This window comes from Macaca fascicularis, chromosome 8 (genome assembly GCF_037993035.2).
Source record: "Macaca fascicularis isolate 582-1 chromosome 8, T2T-MFA8v1.1".
NCBI classification, from domain to species: domain Eukaryota; kingdom Metazoa; phylum Chordata; class Mammalia; order Primates; family Cercopithecidae; genus Macaca; species Macaca fascicularis.
This window is the reverse complement of record NC_088382.1, coordinates 21,981,525-22,008,446: the sequence shown is the minus strand read 5'-3', so window position 1 is coordinate 22,008,446 and position 26,922 is coordinate 21,981,525. Positions and strand designations below refer to the sequence as shown.

Below are 26,922 nucleotides of genomic sequence, written 5' to 3'. Positions count from 1 at the left end.
TGAGAAAGAAATAGAGGAGCGTTTATGAATGTTATTTATTCAGTCTAGTTGATTTCCTCATAGGGATCCCGATTATGCTGGGCTGACTTTTAAAGTTCTCTGTAGTCTTCAGCTTTTCCTCATGTGACCCGACTTAAATCCTGAAGTGCTCTCCCAACGTGGCGAGCTCCATCCTCCTGTTAAGAATCTGGAGTCTGTAGCCAATAAGATGTATTCAAAGGTTTAACAAGGTTTTTATTTTTTTAAATGCAAATATTTATACTGTCTGCTTCATTTGTGAATTTTAAACATCAGAAGCACACAGGTCCAGAATCTGAGGGAGGCAGAAAACGTCAGGAACAGGTAGGGGGAAAGGCGAGATGAAGTCTTGAATCACTGGGTTTATTGTTTGCTGTCCAAGGCCTCTCGTCTTCTCAGTGTGTCGTTACTGATTGTGAGATAGTGGGAAAGGCGGAGGATATGCTGTGAACTCCTAATAGTCGGTTGTTAATTTTCTTTCAGATTCTGTCATTGAAGGTCTCTAGCTCTTTAGTTACTGCTGTCTTAGTGAAGGAGTGTGAAGAAGACTTGATCCTTCTATCCTACTTTGGTTTTATGGGAGGCTTTATTACAAATGAGTGTTTACCATCCTAGCTTTCCAGCTCTCAGCTTTCTACATCACACTTCAAAAAAAAAATAAATAAAATAAATAAAATAAAATAAAGCAGCTATCACCATTGGTAAGAAGCCCTGGGGTATTATGAATTCAGAGCCTTGCCCAGGACAGGCATGGTTCCTAGAAGGGGAATAGAATCTTCCCATTTGGTTAGAAGACAACTAAAATGGGTCCCACATGAAGTTTACCAAAGGAAGATTCGTTTGAGCCTGTTAAAGGCATGCTTTTGTGTCCTTTCCTCTGTCTTCACATGTGTGTTGATGGAAGCCAGCTCGTGCCACTGTGGCTCTTCTCTGGGCCCCCCGCCACCCCATATGGCTGCTGTGCCCTGACTCCATGTCTGGAGGAGCAGCAGAACCCCGGCTTACCCTTGTCCCAGGGGAGCGTGCTTTCACCCTGGAAATGGACAGAGTGAAGGGAGCAGCTGGTGGAAAAATGAGAATGGACCTCCAAGGGCTTTTCAAAAGGCCATGTATTCAGCTCTTGGTCTTGTGCTCACACAATTAAAAACAAGCTGGCAGCGAGGCTTGCTTTTTGCCAACGTCTTTCTCCTTAGGCTGGTGGTCCATTTCCTGCTTTACCCTTTGGTTTCCATGCTGTTTCTAACCTTCACAAATTAAAGATTGGGCCTTTCAGCTTCCTGGTTTGTCTCCTGGCTGTTTTGGGCTTCTCTCTACTCTTGAGAGGCTTTCTGTCCCAGTTTTACTTTTTTACTTGATGTAGTTATTGACTTTTGGAATATCTATCCGGTTAGTCTGTGAGGGGACGAGGGACTGGTTGTAGGGAATACGTGGGCCATCCCCTTCGGCCCAAGCACGAGTATCTTCCCCATTTGTTTATGTGCAGGTGTATGTCAAATATGTATTCATATTTTATTATTTGATTTTATTTTATACATTTTATTTATTTTATTTTTTGAGGTAGAGTCTTGCTCTGTCGCCCAGACTGGAGTGCAGTGGCACAATCTCGGCTCACTGCAACCTCCGTCTCCCAGGTTTAAGCAATTCTCCTGTACCAACCTCCTAAGTATCTGGGATTACAGGTGCTCCCCACCACACCCAGCTAATTTTTTTTTTTTCTATAGAGACAGGGTTTCACCATATTGCTGGGGCTGGTCTCAAACTCCTGACCTCAGGTGATCCACCCACCTCGGCCTCCCAAAGTACTGGGATTATAGACATGAGCCACCATGCCTGGCAAATTTTATTTATTCTATTATTTAATGTTATTATTATTATTTGTTGAGACAAGGTCTTGTTCTGTGCCCAGGCTGGAGTGCAGCGGCACAATCATAGTTCACTTGCAGCCTCAACCTCCTGGGCTCAAGTGATCCTCCTGCCCTACCCTCCTGAGTAGCAGGGCCTATAGTTGCATGACACTATGCCTGGTTTGTTTGTTTGTTTGTTTGTTTGTTTGTTTGTTTGGACAGGGGTCTGGCTATATTGCACAGGCTGGTCTCGAACTCCTGGCCTCAGGCAATCCTCTGAATTTGACCTCCCAAACCATTGAGATTACAGCATGAGCCACCGCGCCTGGCCTCAAATATATTTTTAAAGGAAAAAAATGCTACATATGCTAGGACTTGAATCTTCCTCTTTATTGCCAGACAAACTGAGGGAATGGATAGTTTTCTTTGTTTTTCAGCAATACGAAATTTTTAATTATAGTGGAAAGCCTGAATTATAGAGGGAGAGCAAAGTGTGTTTGGATGAACTGTGCTAACAAGGAACAGTACAGGTAGAGTAACAAGTTACATATTAGTCTTGTGATTGTCTCACTAATGACTCATTTGTACTTGAAAGCAGCAGAAATACATTTATGGAAAAATGTGAATGTGGATTAATGGTTTTTTTTTGAAGATGGAGTCTCGCTCTGTCACCCAGGCTGGAGTGCATGGTGCAATCTCGGCTCACTGCAACCTCTGCTTCCTGGGTTCAAGCGATTCTCCTGTCTCAGCCTCCTGAGCAGCTGGGGTTACAGGCGCACGCCACTGCGCCTGGCTTATTTGTATATTTTTGTAGAGACGGGGTTTCACCATGTTGACTAGGCTGGTCTCAAACTCCTGACCTCAAGTAAACCGCCCACCTGAGCCTCCCAAAGTGCTGGGATTACAGGCGTGAGCCACCATGCCCAGTCGACTTATGGTTAGATAAGGTAGATATAGAGATAATGTAGATATAAAGTGTGTATTTATGTATATTTCTGTTGATCTGTATTGGTTTTCTGTAGCTGCTGGAACAAAGTACCACAAACCTGGTGGCTTACAGCAACAGAGATTTATTCTCCTAAAGTTCTGGAGAGCAGAAGTCAGAAAGTCTTAGGGGCTAAAATCAAGCTGCCAGAGGATAATCTGTTTCTTTGCCATTTCTAGACTCTAGAGCTGCATTTCTTACATTCCTTGGCTCACAGCCCCTTCCTCCATCTTCAAAGCCAGTGTTGTAGTATCTTATCTCTGGCTCTACTTTTCTATGCTTCTGTCTGATGACTTTCTTCTCTTCTGCCTCAGATCTTCCTTTTCTTCCCTCTTATAAGGATACATGTGATGGCATTTAGGGTTCTGGCTACTCCAATATAGCCCTCCCATGCCCAGAAATTTCATCACATCTTCAAAGGCTGTGCCATGTAAGGTGACATTCACAGGCTCCAGGGATTAGAATGTAGACATTTTGTCGGCGAGGGCCTTTATTTAAGTGTACCACAGTGAATGTGTATGTGTATGTGTATGTGTATGTGTATGTGTATGTGTATGTATATGTGTGTGTGTCTGTGTGTGTGTGTCTGTGTGTGTCTGTGTTTTTGTGTGTCTGTGTGTGTGTGTCTGTGTGTGTGTGTCTGTGTGTGTCTGTGTGTGTGTCTGTCTGAAATTACCTAGCTGACCTATGAGCAGCTACATTCCGATAACAGTAAGCACAGCTAATGTTGAGGTCTTGGATCTAGAGAATATTTTGTATTGAAAGGAACTGGTTTTGTTTTAAAATAAAATGGCTCATTTTAGGGCAGATGGAAAACATAAGAGAAGCATGAAGCATCTGTGGCGTAAGAAAGTAAAGAAATGCTCAGAGAATAATGGGGACATGTCAAAAGACACAGAAGCCAACTTGAAGAGGCTTCTATCGGTCCCAAGTGGGCAATTGGAGCACTGAAATAAAAAAGCAATAAATTCAGCCTGTTCTGATAAAAATAAATAAAATTATAAATTGAAAGTTTGATGTAAAACAAGATATTTACATAGTTCCTAAGTGCCTTTCCACAGCATAATAATTAGTTACTAAGAGAAAAAGGTTTTTTTTTGTTTTTTTTTTGTTTTTTTTTTTTGAGGCGGAGTCTCGCTCTGTTGCCCAGACTGGAGTGCAGTGGCTCAGTCTTGGCTCACTGCAACCTCCACCTCCTGGGATCAAGTGATTCTCCTGCCTCAACCTCCCAAGTAGCTGGGATTATGGGCATGCGCCACAACACCTGGGTAATTTTTGTATTTTTAGTACAGATGGGGGTTTCACCATGTTGGCCAGGCTGGTCTCAAAAACACCTGACCTCAGGTCATCTGCCCGCCTTGGCCTCCCAGAGTGCTGGGATTACAGGCGTGAGCCACCACTCCCGGCCGACTTAAACTTTTTAAGTCAACTTAAAAAGGTTTCTCAGTGGAGGAACCTGGCAGATCAAAGCGAATGTGATCTGTAATTGGACAAATTGAAGTCATGTGCCACTGATAGGGTGCAAAGAGAAGAACAGCATCGTGAAACATGACGATAAGCCCAAGTTGAAGAACATTCTGTAAAATAACTGGCCTGTGGCCTTCAAAACCACCAGTCATGAAGGTTAAGGAGTACAATGTGATATAGTATTGGGGTGTTAGAGCCAAGTGGCAGCTCTAAGCCTCACTGTAGGAGGATCTGGTTGAGTTATTTACTAGTAGAGTCCTGACTTAATTTTGCAGGTTTTTCTTCTTGGTCTGGCTGCATTCCCTGGTGAAAACTCTTCAGGTCTTCTGCTTGCAGGGTGAAGTATAGGGTGACATAATTTCATTAGCTTGGTAAGTGAAGAAATTTAAGCATCTTAACATCCAGCATACAAATCCCAGTTTCCACTATGGTATCTTTAACTTCGATAGTTTCTGGTGTCCCCCAGGCCAGAGTGCTCTCTGAAAAATCTCTCTAGTTAATAAAACTGTTGTTTTACCTGAGTAGGGTAGGGGCTGTCGCCCAGTGCAGTAGGGGCAGGGATCTGAGGACTTAAGTGCTTGATGACCATTCCTTATGAATAGTCCTCTGTATCTAAGCCACTCCCTTTTCCTTCACTTCAAGAGTTTAGCAGGCTCCCTTATTACCTTGTCCTTTGGATGTCTTGTGGGGTGTATTGAATTAGTTCTTTGCTTTCCCCAGGTTTTCCTGTGGTCTCCTATGTCAGTTATCACTAGATTATTTGCTTCAAAAATGTTGTCGTTTTTCTTATTCTATTTCCTGTGGGTTTGTGCTTTTATAAGAAAAATCTCTTTACTGTGCTTTTAGTAGTTTTGGATGAGAGCAAATGCAGATGTGTAGATTTATTTTGCCATCTTATCCAGAAATAAACAACAGTGATTTTTTTAACTTTTTTTTTTCTTTTTACATTGGATGTCTCTCTTCCCCATAAACCTGATACAGAACCTGAATCTTTAGAACAGAAGTGGAGCTACGGTGGTTGCAAAAGTGGTGTGGGGTTGAGTAAACAAGAGTCTTTTTCGCCATGCCTCCCTTTGTTGATCTTTGCAGCCACCCTGTCTCTATACCCAGGCAGCTTCTTTGAATCTTAGGATTCTCATGTACACAGCTGGGAGAACCACTGGATAAGAGTATTATACTTCGCTATTTGTGGCTAGAATGAATGATTCACCTCCTTTTACAACTTTTCATGTCTTCAAACTCGCATTCCCCCTGTGTGGGCTGGTGCAAGGATATACCTTCTCATCCAGACCCTTTTGCTTATTAAAAGGGAATAGCGGGAGGCTGAGGCAGGAGAATGGCGTGAACCCGGGAGGCGGAGCTTGCAGTGAGCAGAGATCGTGGCGCTGCACTCCAGCCTGGGCGACAGAGCAAGACTCCATCTCAAAAAAAAAAAAAAAAAAAAAAAAAAGGGAATAGCAGGGGGTTGTTACCTGTCGTCCTGAAGAATTTTCCTTTTGTCCTCCAATCTTTAGCCTTTCCTAAAGTAATAGTTAACTAGGCTGCTGTAATAAAGTACCATAAACAGGGTGGCTGAAACAACAGAAATTAATATTGTTACAGTTCTAGAGAGTAGAAATTGGAGATCAAAGCATTGGAAGGGTTGCTTTATCCTGAGGCCTCTCTCTTTGTCTTGCAGATGGCCACCTTCTCCCTGTGTCTTCACATGGTCTTTTCTCTGTGTGTGTCTGTCCTCAGCTTTTCATATGAGGACATCAGTCAAGTTAGGACACACTCTACTGATTTCATTTTAATCAAATTGTCTCTTAAAAGACCTTATCCCCAAATACAGTTACATTTGAGGTCCTGGGAGTTAGGACTTCAACATACGAATTTTGGGGGAACGCCGTTCAGCCCGTAACACCCAACTGTTGCCCTTTGCAGCATTAGCCTTGAGCTTCTTGTCCCTGCCTGCACTTGAGCTGTTCGTGGCACCCTGCTTGCACGGGCCTGGCTTCTGCCGGGCGGTGGGAGCAGATGGGATTGAACAGGATCAAGTGCAGAGTGTGACTGTTGAAATCAAGTGTTAATTTTGAGTGAGTCATGAAATAACATTTTATAGTCTTTAGTGTTTAATTTTTTCTTTATAATACTCACTGGCTGACTTGGAGGCTTTCGGATTCTCTCAAAATCATACTGAAGTTGAAATAATTAAGGAAATGAAGGAGCATGCCACCTTTCTCAAACTCTACTGTTAACCTTTTTCTCCCTCCTCCCTCCTCTGGCCCCATCATTCCCTTCCCAAATCAACTGAAAACTACTTTTACTTCTAGAATTTGCCTGTAGCTTTCTGCTTTGTCTTTTTGATTTTTTTTTTTTTTTTTTTTTACAGCTAAACAATTAATTAAAAGAATCATTCTAGGCTGGGCGTGACGGCTCACGCGTTTTGTAATCCCAGCACTTTGGGAGGCAGAGGTGGGCGGATCACCTGAGGTCAGAAGTTCGAGACCAACTTGGCCAACATGGTGAAACCCTGTCTCTACTAAAAATACAAAAATTAGCCAGGCGTGGTGGTGCATGCCTGTAATCCCAGCAACTCTGGAGGCTGAGGCAGGAGAATCACTTGAACCCAGGAGGCGGAGGTTGCAGTGAGCCAAGATTGCACCACTGCACTCCAGCCTGGGTGACAGAGCGAGACTCTGTCTGGGAAAAAAAAAAAAAAAAAGTCATTCTACATCGGTAGTGTCTGTACCAAAAATACAAAAATTAGCTGGGCCTGGTGAAGCATGCCTGTAATCCCAGCTACTCTGGAGGCTGAGACAGGAGAAACTCTTGAACCCAGGAGGCAGAGGTTGCAGTGAGCCAAGATTGCACCATTGCACTCCCGCCTGGGTGACAGAGTGAGACTCCATCTCAAAAAAAAAAAAAAAAAAAAAAGAAAGTTATTCTGTATCAGTAGTGCTTATCTTGTGTCTAAAATTGGTAATTATAATCGGTAACATGTTGCCAGTTGGATAATGTGAGTGTAATTCTTTGTAAATGTGAAAAGCCATACCAAATGTAAGGTTGAGATTTCGTTTGTCTCATCCATTTAATGGTGGGCTTGCACCTTTAAATAGGGGGTCTGTTTTGGGGATTATGCCATTGTAATTTTATCACAAGGAAAAGATGTTACTGCTCTGTAGTGAAGTGTCTGTGAAGCTGGTTCAGAAGTGGGAAGAATCATTGTGCTTCATAATTCAGAGAGACCCGAGAGATAAATTTGAGTAACTCTTTATCAATTGGGAAGCCGAAGCTCAAACAGGAAGCATTTGTGTGAGACTGAGTGATACTATGAGAGCCGAGATTTAAGTTCAATCACCTGACCATCAGTCCATCTGCTAATGTTTCGTATGCCATGCTTCTTAAGGAGATTTATGTTCCTAAAAACAACTGTGATGAAACAAAAGAATATATTTTATTCAGTTAGTAATGCCAAAGGAAATAATAGTCTGAATTATGTGGGTCTTTCATTAATCTGATTGTTTTAACAAAGACCTGCATAAATTATTGGAGAGATCAGTAAAGACTTATAAGAGTTGCCATGGGAAGAGGATGTATCGGTAGGGGCTCACAGCTTCAAGAATAACTAATTGTTTGGTAAGAGTAACCCACCAGCGCAGGTGGAGCTGAGAAACCAACGCAGAAGGCAGACAGGTCCAGGCTGTTGTTATAGGGTGATTTTATTGGGGAACGGACAGACAGACGTGTGGTTTTGGGCAACTACAAGAAGGGTAGATCTCCATGCCCTTATGCCCCAGACGCAGGGATTATATCCCATAGGAAAGGGGCACACAAGCTTCAGAGGGAATAGGTAGGAATTTGATCTAAGGGCAGGATTTACTATAAGTATGTGCTATTACGCAAGGAGCAGTAGATAAATTGGAAATCTCAGAGGCATTCCCAGAACTGGGGTTAATCAGAAGTCAACATGGCATATTAGCTTCCAAGACAGAGTTACTTTAGCCTCCACACAAATGCAAGCAGAATGAATTTTATGTTGTTTAGCAAGGTGGAGTATGTTAATGGAGCACTTTATTAAGCAGAGCTCTTTAGTGAATTTTACTTCTAGGTAGAGCAGCCCTTTTAAAACAAAGTTTTGCTTTTGTGGTAGTCTGAGTGTGCTTTGAACACTGCTTCACTCTGAAGCCTTAGCGCCTTCAAGCCTTGCTCCTCAAAGCTGGTCTGTGGCTCAGGGTCACCTGGGAACTTTTAGGAATGCAGAGTCCCAGGCCCCACCTTAACCTGCTCGGTTTATGTTTTAACAAGATTCCAGGTGATTCATATATACAACGAAGTATGAAAACCATTGGTCTAGAGCAGTGGTTCACAAAAAAGATGGTTCCTGGACCAGCAACATCAGCATCACCTGAAAAATTGTTAGAAAATGCAGATTCTCAGGCCCCACCTCAGACCTACAGAATCAGAAACTCTGGGATGGACCCCAGCAGTACGTGTTTTAATTGGTGCTGTAGGTGATGCTAATTCGTGATAAATTTTGAGAACCACTCTAGGGTAATGTGTTTCAAACAGTTTAGGTCATGCACAACCTTGAGAAATACACTTTTAATCATGACTCAGTACACACACTCACATGCATGTGTGACTTAGACATTCCATGAAACAATGCTTATCTTACAATGTGTTTTCTGCTCTGGTATTTTTACTTTTATTCTATTAAATAGATATCTGTGTATAAACTTATCTATATGAAAATATGGTCATGATCCGCTAAAGTGATTTTACAAGCCACTAATGGGTCATGAGCTACAGTTTGAGAAACAATAGTCTTGAGCAGGCCCCTCTTGATAGTCTGATAAAATTCTAGATCTTTTGTCAGAATAATGCATTTCAAATGCATACAATAATATAGATAGAATTGCAAAAGAAACCAATTTGATTGGCTACCAAAGTATTACACTTGTGGTATGATAATATATGTATCCCAGCTTCTCAGGAGGCTTAGGCAGTAGGATTGCTTGAGGCCAAGAGTTTGAGTCCAGTTGGGGCAATATATCTAGATCCCATCTCTAAAAAAACAAAAATGCCAAGTTTCTTTATTGATAACAAGATTTAATGGTGAGTCTGGTAACAATGATCATGTCAAATTAGGGATGAGTATAAATATTTCAAGATATCTGCAGTAACTCTTACATGATATGAAAATGATTGATTTCTACTGATGACAAGTTATAGTTATTGCTACCAATACTCTGGTTTGTTGCTTACATTTGTATTTGAAACATGCTAAATTTCATCTCAAGGTAAATGCAAGTAAAGATGTAAATCACCCCCTCCCCAGCTTCATACTTCCAGAATTCTCTTGATGGGCACTTCCTTCCCCATGGACCTGAGGTTAAGAATCCTTGCTCAAGGGGAACCTTGCTTTAGAAAATAGTTCTTGGCCTTAAAGTTGAGATTCTAATCAAAAATTTATCTTCTTGGAATTTCTTGAAACTTTTGCTTTATAGATCTTTTCTTGTTTTCTAGCACCCTGGTAATGGATTCCTTTATTAAAACATTCTTTTCTGATGTTTTAGCGAGTCCTTGGGGGATCACTTGGAAGCCCAAATGCAGGCTATTGGTACTGTTTCTTCTGTAGTCTTCCCATTCTCAGTACATGCCCCTGGTTGTTCAAGCCAGATCCCTGGGAGTCATCCCCAGCGCCAAGCGTTCTAGATTTGGACTGCTTGGATGTGAATCTGGGATTCATGTATCTTTGGAAAAATTGTTTAGCCTCTCATTGCCTCCTTTTTCCCACCTATGAGATGGGGATGACAGTAGCCCCCACCTCATAGAATTGTTCTGAGCATTAAATGAGATATTCCATATATTACGTTAGAACAGTGCCTGGCATGGAATAAGTGGTTAGTATCTATTATAGTTATCCTTAATCTCTCCCTTTGCCTCTTTGTTTTTTTTTCCCCCTTTTCTGAGACGGAGTTTCGCTCTTGTCGCCCAGGCTGGAGTGCAGTGGCGCCATCTTGGCTCACTGCAACCTCCATCTCCCAGGTTCAAGTGATGCTCCTGCCTTAGCCTCCTGAGTAGCTGGGATCACAGGTGCATGGCACCACGCCTGGCCAATTTTTGTATTTTTTAGTAGAGATGGGGTTTCGCCATGTTGGCCAGGCTAGTCTTGAAGTCCTGACCTCAAGTGATCCACCCACTTCGGCCTCCCAGAGTGCTAAGATTAAAGGCATAAGCCACTGTGCCCGGCCCCTTTCCCTCATTCTTTAAATCCAGTTTATCAGAAAGCTGTGTAATTCTTCCTACAAAATATATTGTAATTCATCCAAAATTTAATTCATCCAAAATTCATCCAAAATTTATTTAAATTTTGCCTACTTCCTCCAAGCTTCCCTGTTCTCATTTGGATTTCTAGCTGGTATCTCTGCTGCTTCTTGTCTCACTCCAATTCATTTTCCATATAACACCCATATGATCTTTTGAAAGTGTAAATGAATAATCTTTTAAAATGCAAATGAATGACTGTATCCCATAAAACCCTTCAATGGCTTCCCATCAAACCCATCAAACTGCTTCATCTTTTCCTTGACCTACACTCTTCATCCTGCAAGTCTTTAAACTTGCCCGCTCATCCTCTCTTCTGTGGCCACATTGGCCTTCTCTGAGTTATCTGAGTAACCTCATCTGTCCTTCCATTCCTTAATGCCATGCGTATGGCCTTCCCGCCAATATGTTGCTGACCTTCCCCAGCCTGTCATATTTCTCATCTCTGCACCTGTTAGTTTCTCAGAGAGCTTTCCCTAACCACCTGCCTAAATTAGGGCACCTTAGGTGGCAGCCCCTTGGCTAGGTTCCTCTTTTAGTTGCCTGAAGCTCCCCAAACATATCACAAAATTAATATTTCCTCTCTATTGGGGAAAAGGATAATTAACAACCTGTGATTATCAAACACGTAACACCAAGAGGAGTATGCACCTTTTCAGACTGATACGTTTGACGCATTATGAACATTAAGTGGTAGTGGAGCTCTTTTAAGAAATTGCTATCTGAATGTTGTGCACACTAGCTCTTTGCTATTGGTGTTGAAGAACAAAGTGGAGTCTGCCCCCTGAACCTGTCTCCAGTGGGGTGGTGGAGTTGTGGTAGGGTCCTCCTACTATTGTCAGTCATTTCTGCTCCAAAGCATAGAATAGAAATACTGACGTTTCCCTCTTTGAAATAGTTACTTGGTTGCTGATAAAAACCCTTCACGCTTCTCTCCCCCAAAGTGAATGGTCAGTCACTGATCAGACATGAGAAAAGACGATGTCTCATAACCCAGTGGGTAGAAACCAGTGGGTAGAAACCAGTATGGGTGATAATCTGTATCCTGGTTAATGTTCAGGTTCAGAGTAAAGAGGCAAAAGAAGGTCCGCCTGACTGGGCTAAGTCAAATTTCTTTGTGTCTTGAATTTTTTTTCCATGCTACTTATTTTTAATTAGTCTTCAGCCGGAGAATAGAGGCACTCCTGGGTTTTGAGAATTGCCTGAAACAGTGAGGAAGGAGGTCTTAGGAGTTCAGAGAATGTACCATTTTCACCATCACCTTTGTAGTTCTTGTTTCAAATAAGGGACTTTAGGAATTACACAGGACCCTGGGACAGATGTTGAAATGTAGGACAATCGGTATAAATGGGATGCCTGGCAGTTCTGTTCCATGCCCTGTTTGGCTGAATGGTGTTCCTGATTATGTAAAAATGGGATCTCTTTTGGGGAAAGACTGTTTTTTTTTGTTGTTGGTGTACTTTAACAGAAGCCACACAAAGAAATATTCTTGTTATGGACTGTGGGTAATGATAATCACTTGGAAAATGATGTGTTTAAAAACAAAATACAGTTTTCTTTCTTTTTTTTTTTTTTTTTTTTTTTTTTTTTTTTTTCAAGATGGATTCTTGCTCTGTCAGCCAGGCTGGAGTGCAGTGGCGCGATCTCGGCTCACTACAGCCTCTGCCTCCCTGGTTCAAGCGATTCTCTTGCCTCATCCTCCTGAGTAGCTGATATTACAGGAACCACCAGGCCCGACTAAGTTTTGTATTTTTAGTAGAGATGGGGTTTCACCATGTTGGTCAGGCTGGTCTCGAAATCCTGACGTAGTGATCCACCCACTTTGACCTCTCAAAGTGCTGAGATTACAGATGTGAGCTACCACGCCCAGCCAAAATATAGTTTTCTACTTGCAGAAAAGTAACATTAATTTTTTAAAAACCGACCATAATTCAGCCTCCCATTCAAGCCATCCTTTTTATTTTCCGCTGACTTCCCTATAGATGTTTATATGTGTACATTTTTATATAGTTGTAATAATGCAGTGATAGTTTGTATTCTGATTCTTTTCATGTTGTATTTTTCATGTTTCATTTTGAATGGTTAGATAGCATCAAGTACATATGCCATAATTACTTTACCAATCCCATGTTGGATAATTCGTTTTATGATGTATTTTTTTATGATGTATTTTAAATGTGTCTTTGTTTTGTTCTAATTTTGCAGGCAGAGACATTTGTTTGGGTGAACAATGCATCTGCACATTCCCAGAGTGTTGCTAAGGCCAAATACGAATTTTTATTTGGCAGAGCTGAAGGGAAAACTCCAGATACTAGTAAGTATTTCCTGATATCCCTCTCCCAGGTAAAAGGTAAGAAGAGCTGTGATTTCACAGTGATTTTTCTCCACCTGCATTACTTTCTTCTTACCTCTGTGAAACCTGCTTGCTCTAATTATTCATCAAAACAATCTTCCCAGGATGTAGAATCCACAAATATTTCATGTAATTCTTGTGGCCTATTCTTGGTAATTTCAAGTCACGTTCTTGGTTTGAAGAACTCTCAGCTTCTGATATTTGAAATTCCAAGAATTAACCAATTTTCATAAGAGTTTTCCATAGTTACCATTGTTGTATATATTGACTAATGTGTTTTTGGTGGTTTTTTTTTTGAGACAAAGTCGTGCTCTGTCATCCAGGCTGGCATGCAGTGGCATCATCCTAGCTTACTGCACCCTCAACCTCCAGGCTCAAATGATCCTTCTGCCTCAACCTCCCAAGTAGCTGGGACTACAGGCACATGCCACCACATCCGACTAATTAAAAAATACACTTTTTTTTTTTTTTTTAAGATACAAGGTCTGGCTATGCTGCCCAGGCTGGTCTCAAACTCCTGGCCTCAAGCCGTCCTCCTGCCTCAGCCCCACAAAGCACTGAGTTTACAGATGTAAGCCACTGTGCCCAGCCCTTGGTGCTTGTTTTTCACTAACAAAATATATTATTAGGAAACATTTCCACAATGATTTTCAGACACCGCAATCTTTACTTTGGAGGTTGTTGTAGCTCTTGCTTATTTTTAATACTTTTTAATATTGGCCTAATCTAGTCAGCAAACTTAGTATTCTGGAACTAGAAACAACATTCTTCGATTTGAAACAGGTAAATTTAGAACAAATAGAACTATTACTAGTAACAATATTAGTTAACCTACTACATTACTTACCGTGTGGTAAGGCACTATGCTAATCATCACAATAACCGTATATAAAAGTTGGTACTGTTATCCCCATTTTCCAGATGAGGGATTGAAGTAATCTCCTCCCAATCACAATCACTCACACAGCAGAGCCAGGAGTTTAATGCAGGTTTGTCTCACCGCAGAGCTCATCCTGTTAAGGCAATACTTTTTTGAAGGCATTTTCCTAGAAGGAGGTACAAGATAAAAATGCAAATAGCTTTGTATAGAATTTCAAAACATTGAACTTTATCTATGGAAAACTGATGATAAAGGGGATATTAGCATATCTTGAGAGTTAGATTGGAAAAGGCCATTGCATGTGGTTAATATTCTCTGAGTTCTGGATCTAGACTTCTTGAATTTGAATCCTGGCCTTGTATCTTACAAACTGTGTGACCTTGCAAAGTTATCCAACTTATTTGTGGCTCAGTTTTCTCATCTGTAAAATGCAATTATAGTGACATATGTCTTAGAATTCTTTTGAGGATGAATTAAGTTTACATTTATAAAGATCTTAGAGTCATGTCCCGTCTCTACTAAAAATACAAAAAATTAGCCGGGCATGGTGGCGGGCACCTGTGGTCCCAGCTACTCGGGAGGCTGAGGCAGGAGAATGGTGTGAACCCGGGAGGCGGAGCTTGCAGTGAGCCGAGATCACGCCACTGCACTTCAGCCTGGGCAACAGAGTGAGACTCCATCTCAAAAAAAAAAAAAAAAAAAAAAGATCTTAGAGTTATGCTTGGTATGTAATAAGTGCTATAAAAGTGTTTGCTGCTATTAATTGTTGTGATAACCATCACCATCATCATCATATCCCTGACCTCTGAGGCTGATATTATAAGTACAATCCTTACATTTTTCAGCTCTATCATTATCTGACACTGATTTTTGTTTTGGGAAGACCAAGAATCTGACTTACTACAGCTGTTGCTCAGTTGAAGAAAGCCAACTATGAACTACACATTTTTGACTCACATGTTAGATGGGATTATTTAATAACTCCACAGTATTTGAGGATACCAAGAAGGCAGTGGATACACAGCCATATAATAACTTCTTTTAGCTTAAAAAGTGAATATTTATTAGATATCTTAATCATTGGGAACTCTTAGATACAGTAAAAAAAATAGCTAAATTATTTTAAAAAATCATTTGGCTTTTATCACAGTGTCCTAATTTAGAGGAGAATGTGTTTCATAGTATATCTCTTATACTTAACATGTATTGTAGCCATTTATGCTGTTTGTCATGTATCATAAATACCTAACTATTCTGGGCTTGAAGTTTGAGGTACCTAATCATCTGTTTACTCGTTCCCTGATGGGGGTACTGATTATAGTTATCCCAAGGCTTTTAAAAACTCTGGCATTGGGCCGGGCGCGGTGGCTCACGCCTGTAATCCCAGCACTTTGGGAGGCCGAGACGGGCGGATCACAAGGTCAGGAGATCGAGACCATCCTGGCTAACACTGTGAAACCCCGTCTCTACTAAAAATGCAAAAAATTAGCCGGGCGAGGCGGCGGGCGCCTGTAGTCCCAGCTACTCGGGAGGCTGAGGCAGGAGAATGGCGTGAACCCGGGAGGCGGAGCTTGCAGTGAGCCGAGATCGCGCCACTGCACTCCAGCCTGGGCGACTAAGCGAGACTCTGTCTCAAAAAAAACAAAAAAAAAAAAACAAAAAAAAACCTCTGGCATTGGCCTGGCATGATTGCTCACACCTCTAATCCCAGCACTTTGGGAGGCCGAGACAGGTGGATCACCTGAGGTCAGGAGTTTGAGACCAGCCTGGCCAACATGGTGAAAGCCTGTCTCTACTAAAAATACAAAAATTAGCTGGGCATGGTGACATGTGCCTGTAATTCTAGCTACTCGGGAGACTGAGGCACAAGAATTGTTTGAGCCCAGGAGGCAGAAGTTGCAGTGAGCCGAGATCATGCCACTGCACTTGAGCCTGGATGACTGAGTGAGACTCTGTCTCAAAAAGTAAACAAAAAATTTAAAAAATAAAATAAAACTCCCTGGCAAAGACTTAACTTCGAATGTGACATTGTGATTTTTTTGCTAATTAAGCTTTTTTTTTTTGGACTATAATAAAACGGATTTTTACTTAACTGTATAGAGATAATACCAAATGTCTACATAGTTCTCTGACTTATTGGTGAGTGAGTTTGGTTCTTCCTTACTCATGGGTTTTGAGTAGTTTTCCCTGTATCAGCACCTCAGATATATCATAGCCAAGGCAAATCAAAATGACACTTTAAACCTTTTGTTTCTTATTTGCCTTGGTAAAAATGGTCGGTGGTAGTTACTGCTGGTGTGATGTTATTCTGTAGGTGTGAAAGGATGCATACATTATTGAACAAATACATTTAATGAGCACCTATGCACAGGTTACTTGTGTTTGGCACATTGAAGGTGCAGAGACGTAGAAGATGTGCTTCTTACTCATAAGTTTCTTATTCTTTAGCTAAGGAGAAACAATATGTCTCCAAATGACAGCAAGAAAGAATGATCACTTTCAGTTCGTCTGGTGATGACTCTATAGAGGAGGTGCAAGTTGAACTTAGTCTTGAAGGATGACTATAATTCTGAATAGTAGAATTTTGCAGGAAGAGCATTTCAAATGGAAGAAATGGCATAAGCAGGAAACAGAAATTGTTTGAGGAACTGGGGAAGAGTAGCCCGGTTAGTCTGCAGACATCATCATTAAGAGATAAATTCAGAAAGATTACCATTTAGAAAAGGGCCATATCATGTAGTGCCTCCTTAGGCAAGGTGAAGACTTTACAGACTTTTAAAAATAAGTAGGTGAGGAAAATGAGCTTCAGAGGTATTAAAGAACATGCCTAAAGGCACACAGCTGAGATGCTTTAGAATCCGGTTAAGAATCGAGTCTCTCTGATGGCCTATGAGAAGTCTCGGCTTCAGTGCAGTCCTCTTATTAGGTACAGCATGCCAGTAATTGGAAGTTATTTGATGTAATGAGGGAAGATAGGCACCTTCATGGTTTACTCAGTTGTTTGGAGAGTTGTAGAACTTCATAAATGGTCCTAAACTTGCTTTTTAGAGTTTGTGTGGGTTTTTGGAACTCTCTGACTGTAATTACTCCTCACAGCTGTCTGTGGCTGGAATAAAGCTGTATCCTGTTCCTCCCACTTTACTGAATGCAGGGTGCCTGTGGCAGCAGCAGCGGAGCCTGGGTCCCAGCCTATGACAGGGGCCTGTGGATAGGTCGCTGAGCCTCCTCAGTTTCTTCATCTGAAAAATAGGGATAATGGTAGTAACTTCTTCATAGAGTTGTAGTGGAAATTGAATGAGATTGTGAATACACAGCTCAAGGTTTGGCACATAGTACCCAGTCAGTGTTTAGCTGTTAGGAAACTAGTTTATATATTGAAGTAGCAGAATCCTTATGTTGGAAGAAATAGTAGAAGTTCTTTTGCATTTTATAGATGAGGAAACTGAGGATTCGAGAATGAATTAATTAGCCCCAAACTTGTTGGTAGGTTTGAGACCATGATCCAGGTTCCTCGGTTCTGCATCCTGTTTGAAATGTGACGTCATCTGTTCCTGTGGGAAAACCAACTCTCAGGTTGGAAAGATGTAAAAGTCACCTCACCCCACTCTCCTGAAATATGCTATAAATGTGCTGTGTTAGAATGGCAACCAGGATCAGAATACACAGGCTCTGAGGGAGGCCTTCGGGGACTTTTCTGTTGGGGAAGGTACCTGATGACTAGCGGAGGAAGGAGGAGAACTGTTTTCACATTGCCTCCCTGCTGCCATCACCTGAACTGTTCGGAGCCCATCACTAAAAGAAAAGAGTTGGGTAGGGCTAGTAGGGAAGCCATAGGAAATGTGTTATACTTTTAAGGTTCTAGAGTGATTGTGTAGTGAGAGCTTAGCTGCTTGGAAGCCTCTGAAAGACATACCAAAATTTTATTAAAATGTTAGTTTTCTTTTAGCTGGAACTCATTCTAAATCATATTGTCTAAGCAAATTTTCTCTTTATGGTGATTTATGGTCAGAAGTATGAATAGGTAAGGTACTTGCTGGACTTAGATGTAAATGGATTCTGTAGCATATGATTTTAAGAAGTATCTCATGTCAGTTTTTTAAAAATTGCCTGTTTTATTTTTAAAGGTAAAGTGAATCATGTGTAGATACATGACTCCTTGCCATGTAATAGGGTTCTTTTCAGCAAAACTAACTAGATCAGGGTTTCTCAGCAGTTTGACCATGGACGTTTTGTGTTGGAGATCCAACAAAGACTTGTATCTAGAATACATAGAGAGCTCTTATATCTCAGTGAGAAGAAGGCAAACCCCCTAACGGGAAAAAAAAAATGGGCAAAAAATTGTAACAGATATGGATGGCAGGTAAGCACATGTAAAGGTGCTCAACATTGTTAGTCATTAGGGAAATGGAAATGAAAACCACAATGAGATACTAATAAAATCTACTAGAATGGCTAAAATTAAAAAGACCGGCCATATTGTGATTGGTAAGAAAGTGGAGCTGCTGAACTCTTACACACTGGTGGTGGGAATGTAAACAGTCCAATTGTTTAAAAACAGCTGAAGGCCGAGTGCGGTGGCTCATGCCTGTAATCCCAGCACTTTGGGAGACCAAGGCGGGCAGATCACGAGATCAAGAGATGGAGACCATCCTGGCCAACATGGTGAAACACCGTCTCTACTAAAAATACAAAAATTAGCTAGGTGTGGTTGCACATGCCTGTCATCCCAGGTACTCAGGAGGCTGAGGCAGGAGAATCGCTTGAACCTGGGAGGCAGAGGTTGCGGTGAGCTGAGATCGCACCACTGCACTCCAGCCTGTGACAGAGTGAGACTCCGTTTTGGAAAAAAAAAAAAAAAAAAGCAGTAGAAACAGTTAAGAAGTTAAAGATACACCTTTTGTACCACTAGGCCATTCCATTTCTTGATATTTACCCAAGAGAAATGAAAGCGTATGTGCATGCAAAGACTTGTACGTGAAAGTTTACGGCCCGTCTCAGGTTTCACTGTTTGGGAAATCAAGCAGATTTGGAATCTAAGTTTATGCTTCTTATAAAAAAAATTAGGTAACGAAATGAGGAAATGAATTACAAGTGGTAGAATTTGCATGGTGCGTTTCAAAATATTTAAATCCTTTAATCCCTTCTTTTGCTTTAATTTATTGGCTTAATTGGCCTTTAATCGTAGTATGCACAGGAGTCTCTTCTTTTAAATGTAAAGACCTTTGAGATCTCACCTGTGGGTAATTGGCTCTTTCTCTATGGACAGCTTTCAGGGCTCTCTTGATCCCTCCCCACTCACATTTCTGGAAGTGTGAGTCTTGTGTTCTTGCTATATGGTGCATGTGGAACCCTTTCAGTCATGTCTTTCCTTAGCTCTGAAAATATGTGTCCTCTCTACTTTTTAAGAATGATTTTTACTTCTGCAGTTCCTATTAGATGGATGTTGGTTCTCCTGGATTAGATCAATCTTCTATGTCTTTTCATTTTTCTTTCCTATTTTAAAGCATGATCTTCCATTCTTTCTAACAACATTTTTATAGTTTTATTTATGATTTCAAGAGTTATTTCCCATTCTCTGGTCACTCAGTTTTATTGCAGTCTGCTTTTTTATGGATGCATTATTTTGAATCTCTCTAAATAAAAAATTAGATTTTTTTTTTCTCCCTGTGATTACCTTCTATTTCCTGGATTTCTGCTTCATCCAGGGTCGGTTCTGTTTCATTAAATCTTGGAACTTCTTTTGAAAGCCACTGTTAGTCCTCAAATGTTGGAGTTTGCTCATATGCATGAATGAAAGTTTGAGTTCCTAAATATGGACAGGTAGAGTTTCTCCGGCTGTGTGGAGTATGTGTTCTTAGCAGGCCTCTTCCCTTCATATAGAAGAGGGCTGGAATGGGTTTCTATGAGGTGGGGTGTATGGACTGGCACAAGTGCAGGTGGGATTAGACCCATGCTGAGTGCCTTGCTGCAGGCAAGCCTCTGAGTAGGGGAACAGGGTGGGAGGGGCTAGGATGGGAAGCTGTTCTGCAGGTAATTTTATAGTTAATCATGGTGACATATGTTCTGCTTCCCATTCCAGGTCTGCAGACCTGCCAACTCTGGGGTTCTAGCTTCTCTGTGGCTCTACTGTTAGGATAAGTGTGGGCTCTGGGCTTGTTTGGGGTTGTGACTTCTGTCTATGGTTATTTTGTCTATGGTTATACTCTTTTTTTTTTTCTCAGCACTGTTATCAATTTATTTTCTTTTGAAATTGGTTGTTGCTGTTTTCATAGGGCTTGGAGAAGATTAAACGAATTTGTATCCTTGTCTGCCATAGTGACCCAGAAGGCTGAATACTTTAAAAAATAACTTTGTTGAGATATAATTTGTAAACCATACAATTCATCCATTTAAGGTGTAAAATTCAATGGCTATTTAGTGCATTCATAGAATTGTGCATCATCCATTACCACAGGCCACTTTAGAACATTTTCATCATCTTAAAAAGAAAAGACTTGCTGGTGACTCCTGCCTGTAGTCCCAGCTGCTTGGGAGGCTAAAGTTGGGAGGATTGTTTGAGCTCAGGAGTTCAAGTCCAGTCTGGGCAACATATTGAGACCTTGTCTTGAGCAAGAGGAAGAGGACAAGGAAAAGGAAGAGGAAGGAAGGGAAAGGAAGGAAAGGAAAGGAAAAAAGAAAAGCAGAGGAGAGGAAGGGAGAGAGAAAGAGAGAGAGAAAGAAGGAGGGAAGGAAGGAAGGAAGGAAAGAAAGAAAAAGAGAAAGAGAAGGAAAGAAAAAGGAAGGAAGGAAGGAAAGAGAGAGAGAGGAAGGGAGGGAGGGAGGACACCCACTGGCTGTCACTTCAGGCAACCACTAATTTGCTTTTTGTCTCTAGAGATTTTCTTATTCTGGACACTTCATATAAACAGAATCAATATTTACCTCTACTTTTTTTGTGTGGAATAATAGTCAGTTATATGGATAGAACACATTTTGTCTGACATATTTATGGATACTAAATTTTTGAGAGAAATTTAGTAAATTAGTCTGTTCTCACGCTGCTAATAAAGACACACCTGAGACTGGGTAATTTATAAAGGAAAGAGGTTTAATGGACTCACAGTTCCACGTGGCTGGAGAGGCCTCACAATCGCCCTGGAAGACGAAGGAAGAGCAAAGGCACGTCTTACATGGCACCAGGCAAGAGGGAACTTGTACAGAGGAATTCCCATTTATGAAACCATCAGATCTTGTGAGACTTCTTTGCTATCATGAGAACAGTGTGGGGGAAACTGCTCACATGATTCCATTATCTCCACCTGGCCCCACCCTTGACATGTGGGGATTATTACAATTCCAGGTGAGATTTGGGTGAGGACAGGCAAACCATATCATTTAAGGGTTGCTTTTCCTTTTTGGCTTGTGTGAGTAATGCTGTTAGGAGAACTGCTGTACAAGTTTTTGAGTGGATGTATGTTTTCATTTCTCTTGGGTATATAGCTAGAAGTAGATTTGCCAAGTCAAATGGTGATTCTACATTCAACCTTTTGAGGAACTTCTAAATTGTTTTCCACAACAGTTGTACAATTTTACATTCCCACCAGTAGTATATGAGGATGCAATATTGTGAAATATGTATTTGGTTTTTGTCCCCATTTCCTGGCGTACACCTCCTAAAATCCTTAGAATGTCCGCAATGATGTTTTCTTGTGTGCTCATATGTTGACTGATGGCTGTCAGCCCCTAGGTAGCTTCAGGACGGGGCTGGGCACCAGAAGGACACAGCGGGATTGGAGGGTTGGGACTTTCTCCTAAGTGTGTTCAGGGAAAGTAAGCAGCCCAGAGCCCCTGGGTCAGTGGCTACACAGCAGCAGTGAGCAGCATCCTGGCAGGAGAGAAGAGCTGAAGGTTAAGTTGGCCAATGATTTATTCATTCATTCCTGTGTGATGAAGCCTCCATAAAAACCCAAAAGGGGTGGCCATGGTGGTTCTTGCCTGTAATCCCAGTACCTTGGGAGGCTGAGGAGGGCGGATCACGAGGCAGGAGCTCGAGACCAACCTGGCCAACGTGGTGAAACCCCGTCTCTACTAAGAATACAAAAATTAGCCAGGAGTGGTGGCGTGAACCTGTCATCCCAGCTACTTGGGAGGCTGAGGCAGGAGAACTGCTTGAACCCTGGAGGTAGAGGTTGCAGTGAGCCAAGGTCACGCCAATCCACCCCAGCCTGGGCAACAGAGTGACACTCCATCTTAGAAAAAAACAAAACAAAAAATAGAAACAAAAACAAAAACGAAAGGACAGAGTTCGAGAGCTTTCGGATAGCTGAACACATGGAGGTTTCTGGAGGGCGGCGCCTGGGGAGGGCTTGGAAGTTACGTGCCCCTTTTCCCATACATACCCTGTGCATCTCTTCTTCAGCATCCTTTGTCATACCCTTTATAATAAACCAGTAAATGTAAGTAAATGTTTCCCTGAGTTCTGTGAGGCACTGTAGCAAACTGAGCCCAAGGAAGGGGTTGTGGAATACTTGATCTAGAGCCTGTCAGAAGCACAAATAAAACAACCTGGGGCTTTAAACTGGGATCTAAAGTGGCAGGGGTGAGGTGGGGTTAGGGCATGGGGTTAGGGGTGGGGTGGAGGGACCAGGCCCTCAGCCTGTAGGACCTGATGCCGTATCCGGGTAGATAGTGTTGGAACTGAATTGCACTGGAGAACACCTGGCTGGTATCCTCTGCAGGACTGATTGCTTGCTTCGTGTGTGGAGACAATCGCCTACTCCTTGTGGTGTGAGGGCAGAGGAAAAATTGCTTGTCTGTGTGTTTTTCCACACTCTTGCCAATACTTGTTATTCTCTGTCTTTTTAAATTATAAGTATCCTAGGAGATATGAAGTAGTATCTCATTGTGGTTTTGCGTTGCATTTTTGTAATGACTAATGACATGGAGCATCTTTTCCTGTGCTTATGGCTTATCGTACAGGTTAAGTATCCCATCATGTTAGGACCAGAAGGAGTTCAGATTTGGGATTTTTTTTGGATTTTGTTGAATTTTGGAATATTTTCATATACATAATGAGATATCTTGAGGATGAGACCCAAGTGTAAACATGAAATTCATTTATGTTTTATAATTATATGTTTATAATTATGTTTGTGTTTATAATTATGTTTGTAATTATAATTATAAATAATTTTATGCATGAAACAAAGTTCATGTATGCTGAGTCATCAGAATGCAAAGGTCACTATCTCAGCCACCCATGTGGACAATCTATGGTTATGTGGCATCACCCTCATTCCTGCCTCTGAATTTATATACTTCTGAGAAGCCATCATTTTCTAATACTGATTCACACATACATATTTAACTGTAAAAAAATAGAATATACCCTTAATACGGTGAAAAAATAAATGTGTTCAAGGTAATTAAGCAGTACAGTAGCATCACTAGAATACCTAGACAACGGCAGGAGCGAACAACGGTAGGCTTTCCGTCCTCGTCTGCCGTGCTGTGTTTTGATTAAAAACTCACTCTATCAATTCTAAAATGAGGTTATAGAAAAGAAAGAAAAGTAAAAAAGATAAGAATTCGCTGTACGTGGTTTTGTTTTTTGAGTTGAGAAGAAACACCAGTCGCAGTTGAGGGACCTGAAAGTGAGTCCTCTAAGGATGAGGAGGCATTCTGCTTGATGGCTTTTTAAATGTGTTCTCCAGTCACCTTCCTCGTTAACAGTGGTTTTTGACTTCGACTTCTCTCTCGAATTTTATAAACTGGTGTGATTTCTTGTTCTGTTATGAATGTACCCTGCTGTAGTCCTTGAATAAACCCATCACACATTTTCATTGTGTTGTCTATGGGCACCTTTTTGCAGTGTTAATTAATGTCATCATCCACTTGTGTTACATTGGCACTCAAACGTTTCAGGTTTGGGAGCATTTTGGATTTTTAGATTTTCGGTTAGGGATGCTCAACCTGTATATCTTTAGAGAAATGTGTATCAGATTCTTTGCCCATTTTTTAACATTTTTCAAAAAAAACTAGAGAATTTGTGTGTGTGTGTGTATATATATATACACACAGACACACACACACAAATTCTCTACTTTTTTTTACATATATGTATATACACACACACACACACACACACACACATATATATATATACACACACACACACACACACACACACACACACACACTTTTAGAGACAGTTGCCCAGAAGTGTGGTAGCACAATCATAGCATAGCTCACCACAGCCTTGAACTCCTGGGCCCAAGTGATCCTCCCACCTCAGCTTCTTGAGTAGCTGAGACCACAGGTGTGCACCACCATGCCTGGCCAACTTTTGTATTTTTAAATGTTTTGTAGAGATGGGGTTTGGCTGTGCTGCCCCGGCAGGTATCAAACTCCTGGCCACAGCGCCCAGCTGTGTTTTTTAATTGGCTTATTTGTCTGTTTATGATTGAGTTAAAAGAGCTCTTTCTATAATCTGTATGCAAACTGCTTTTAATTATATGACTGCAGATACTGTCTTCTATTGTATTCGTTATGTTTTCACGTTCTTAATAGTCATCATTTATAGTACAAAAGGTTTTAATTTTGGTGAAGTCCAGTTATCTCTCTCTTATTTTGTTGCTTGTACTTTCCATGCCATGTCTAAGAAACCATTGCCTAACTTAAGTGAAGAAGATTTACTCCTGTATTTTCTTCTATGTTTTATAGTTGTAACTCTTACCTTTATGTCTGTGGTCCATTTTGAGTTAGTTATTTTTTGTTTTTAGTGCGAAGAAGAAGCTGAATAATTCTGAATAACAGATAGAATGTGTTGGGTGAATGTTGAGCGTCTGCTTCGGGTAGACACCTCACCGTACACGCAGAATTCCTGGAGAGCAAGACATGAAAAAATTAACATGGTAGCTCAGCCGCTACTCGTGCCTATTCAGATCTTTGCATCTGGCTGCAGGACCCAGGAAACCTACGAGTCATTTCTTTAGGAAAAATGTGGGCTGGGATAGAAAACCACAAATAAACAAAGGAAGAAATGACAAATCCACTAATTCTAAGGTTTTCTGTTGAGTTATTTTCTTGTTTTCACCACGGATGGAAGTTGGTTTATAATTTTGTGGCTAGTCCTTTAGTAAATCTTCTTTGTTTGGCAATTTTTATTTCTTTTGCTCCTTCCTTTCCACTCCCCAGCCTCCTTCCCACCCATTATGGAAAGCAGAAAAATGATTTTACAGTCTAATAACAAGTATGTGTTAGACTTGCTCACTGTTCCTTGGCCCTTGTTAAATTGACCATATGTTCTCCATTATTTTAGCTATGCCACAGTCTCTGCTTGAGAGGCAGTAGTTTTCAGTGGTCTGTTTTGGCTTGACGAAGTGGGCCAGGAAGTGACTATAACTTTCTCTTTGGCTAGGGGTTTTGGTATAATAAGTCAGAGGTTCCATCTTATTCCACACTGGCCCACGTATCTGTAGAATGGGCTGTATACTGGTAGCCTTAACTACTTTATTGGAGTTGGTTGGTGTTTTATATACTAAAATAACTAAGAAGTGTTGCAGAAATCAACCAGGAGAGCATATTGAAAAGCTTATTTCTACTGTCTTTTCAGTGCAACATTTTATTTTTGTCTACAAGATCAATTTTTTTTTTAGATTGGTGTTTAATACACACACACACACACACACACACACACACATACATATAAAGTAGCTGTCAAAAAGCTGAAGGATTTGACTTTTTTGAGAGTAGGATCAGATCAGCTTTGGAACAGCAGTGGACATCACACCTAACACTGTGAAATATATACAGCCATGTGTCACTTAAAGAAAGGGACACATTCTGAGAAATGTGTCGTGAAGTGATTTCATCTTTGTGCAAACATCATAGAACGTACTTATGCAAACCTAGATAGTATACCTACTGCACACCTAGGCCATATGGCTTAGCCTGTTGTTTTCTAGGCTACGAACCTACACAGCATTTGCTGTATTGAATGCTGTGGACAGTTGTAACACAGTGGTCTTTGTGTATCTAAACATAGAAAAGGTACAGTAGAAATATGGCATTATAATCTTATGGCTCACCGTCCTATATGTGGTCACTGGTGAGCCACATGTCATTATGTGGCACATGACTATATTTGGTCTTCCCTCTGAGTTTCCTGTTAAAATTTCTAGGATTTTCAAAGTGGCATGTCTTTTTGTGTGCGAATGAATTAACTGATGCCTGGCAACCCTTAGGTGGCTTTAGAACGGGGCTACCTTGTCCAAACTTAGAGCAAGCTTATGCAGCCCACAGCCCATGGGCCACGTGCAGCACAGGATGGCTTTGAATGTGGCACAGCACAAATTTGTAAACTTTCTTAAACATTATGAGTTTTTTTTTTTTTTTAAAAGCTCATCAGCTGTTGTTAGTGTATTTTATCTGTGGCCTAAGACAATTCCTCCAGTGTGGTTCAGGGAAGCCAAAAGATTGGACACCCCTGGATTAGAGGGTTTGAACTTTCAGTTCCATCCCCTAACCTCCAGGGAGGGGACAGGGGTGAAGGTTAAGGGGATCACCAGTAGCCAGTGATTGAGTAAATCATGCCCACTAATGAGGCCTCCATAAAAACCCAAAAGGACAGGGTTTGCAGATGGAGGTTCTGGGAGGGTGGGGTGTCCAGAGAGGGCATGGAACTCTCTGCCCCTTCCCACGTGCCTTGCTCCATACCTCCCTTTATTTGTATCCTTTGTAATAGCCTTTATCATAAGCTGGTAAACAAAAGTTTTTCCCTGTGTTCTGTGAGCTGATTTAGCAGATTAATCGAACCCAAGGTTGTGAGAACCCTGATTTATAGCCAGTCAGAAGCACACACGAAACAACCTGCGGCTATAGATGGGCATCTGAAGGGAAGGGGCAGTCTTGGGGACTGAGCCCCCAACCTGTGGGATCTCATACTATCTCCAGTTAGATAGTGTTGCAGTTGAATTGAATTCCAGGACACCCAGGTGGTGTCTCCTGCAGAACTGATTGTTTGCTCAGTTTGTGGGGAAAACGTTTGGTCACAAACGTTATTTAGGACTTCTGTGTAGGTTGAGTG

The 26,922-nt window shown here is 41.3% G+C and overlaps 1 protein-coding gene across 6 annotated transcripts in view; it reads left to right on the top strand.

Annotated features, from left to right (window-relative positions):
- Window positions 1-26,922, top strand: part of PSD3 (pleckstrin and Sec7 domain containing 3) — a 554,389-nt gene that overhangs the window by 141,871 nt on the left and 385,596 nt on the right. For all 6 annotated transcript variants that reach the window (XM_045398994.3, XM_005562705.5, XM_065518951.2 and 3 more), the window contains exon 2: window positions 12,829-12,937. In XM_045398994.3, coding sequence (XP_045254929.2) covers window positions 12,829-12,937 — 109 coding nt within the window. The remainder of the gene's footprint in view (window positions 1-12,828; window positions 12,938-26,922) is intronic.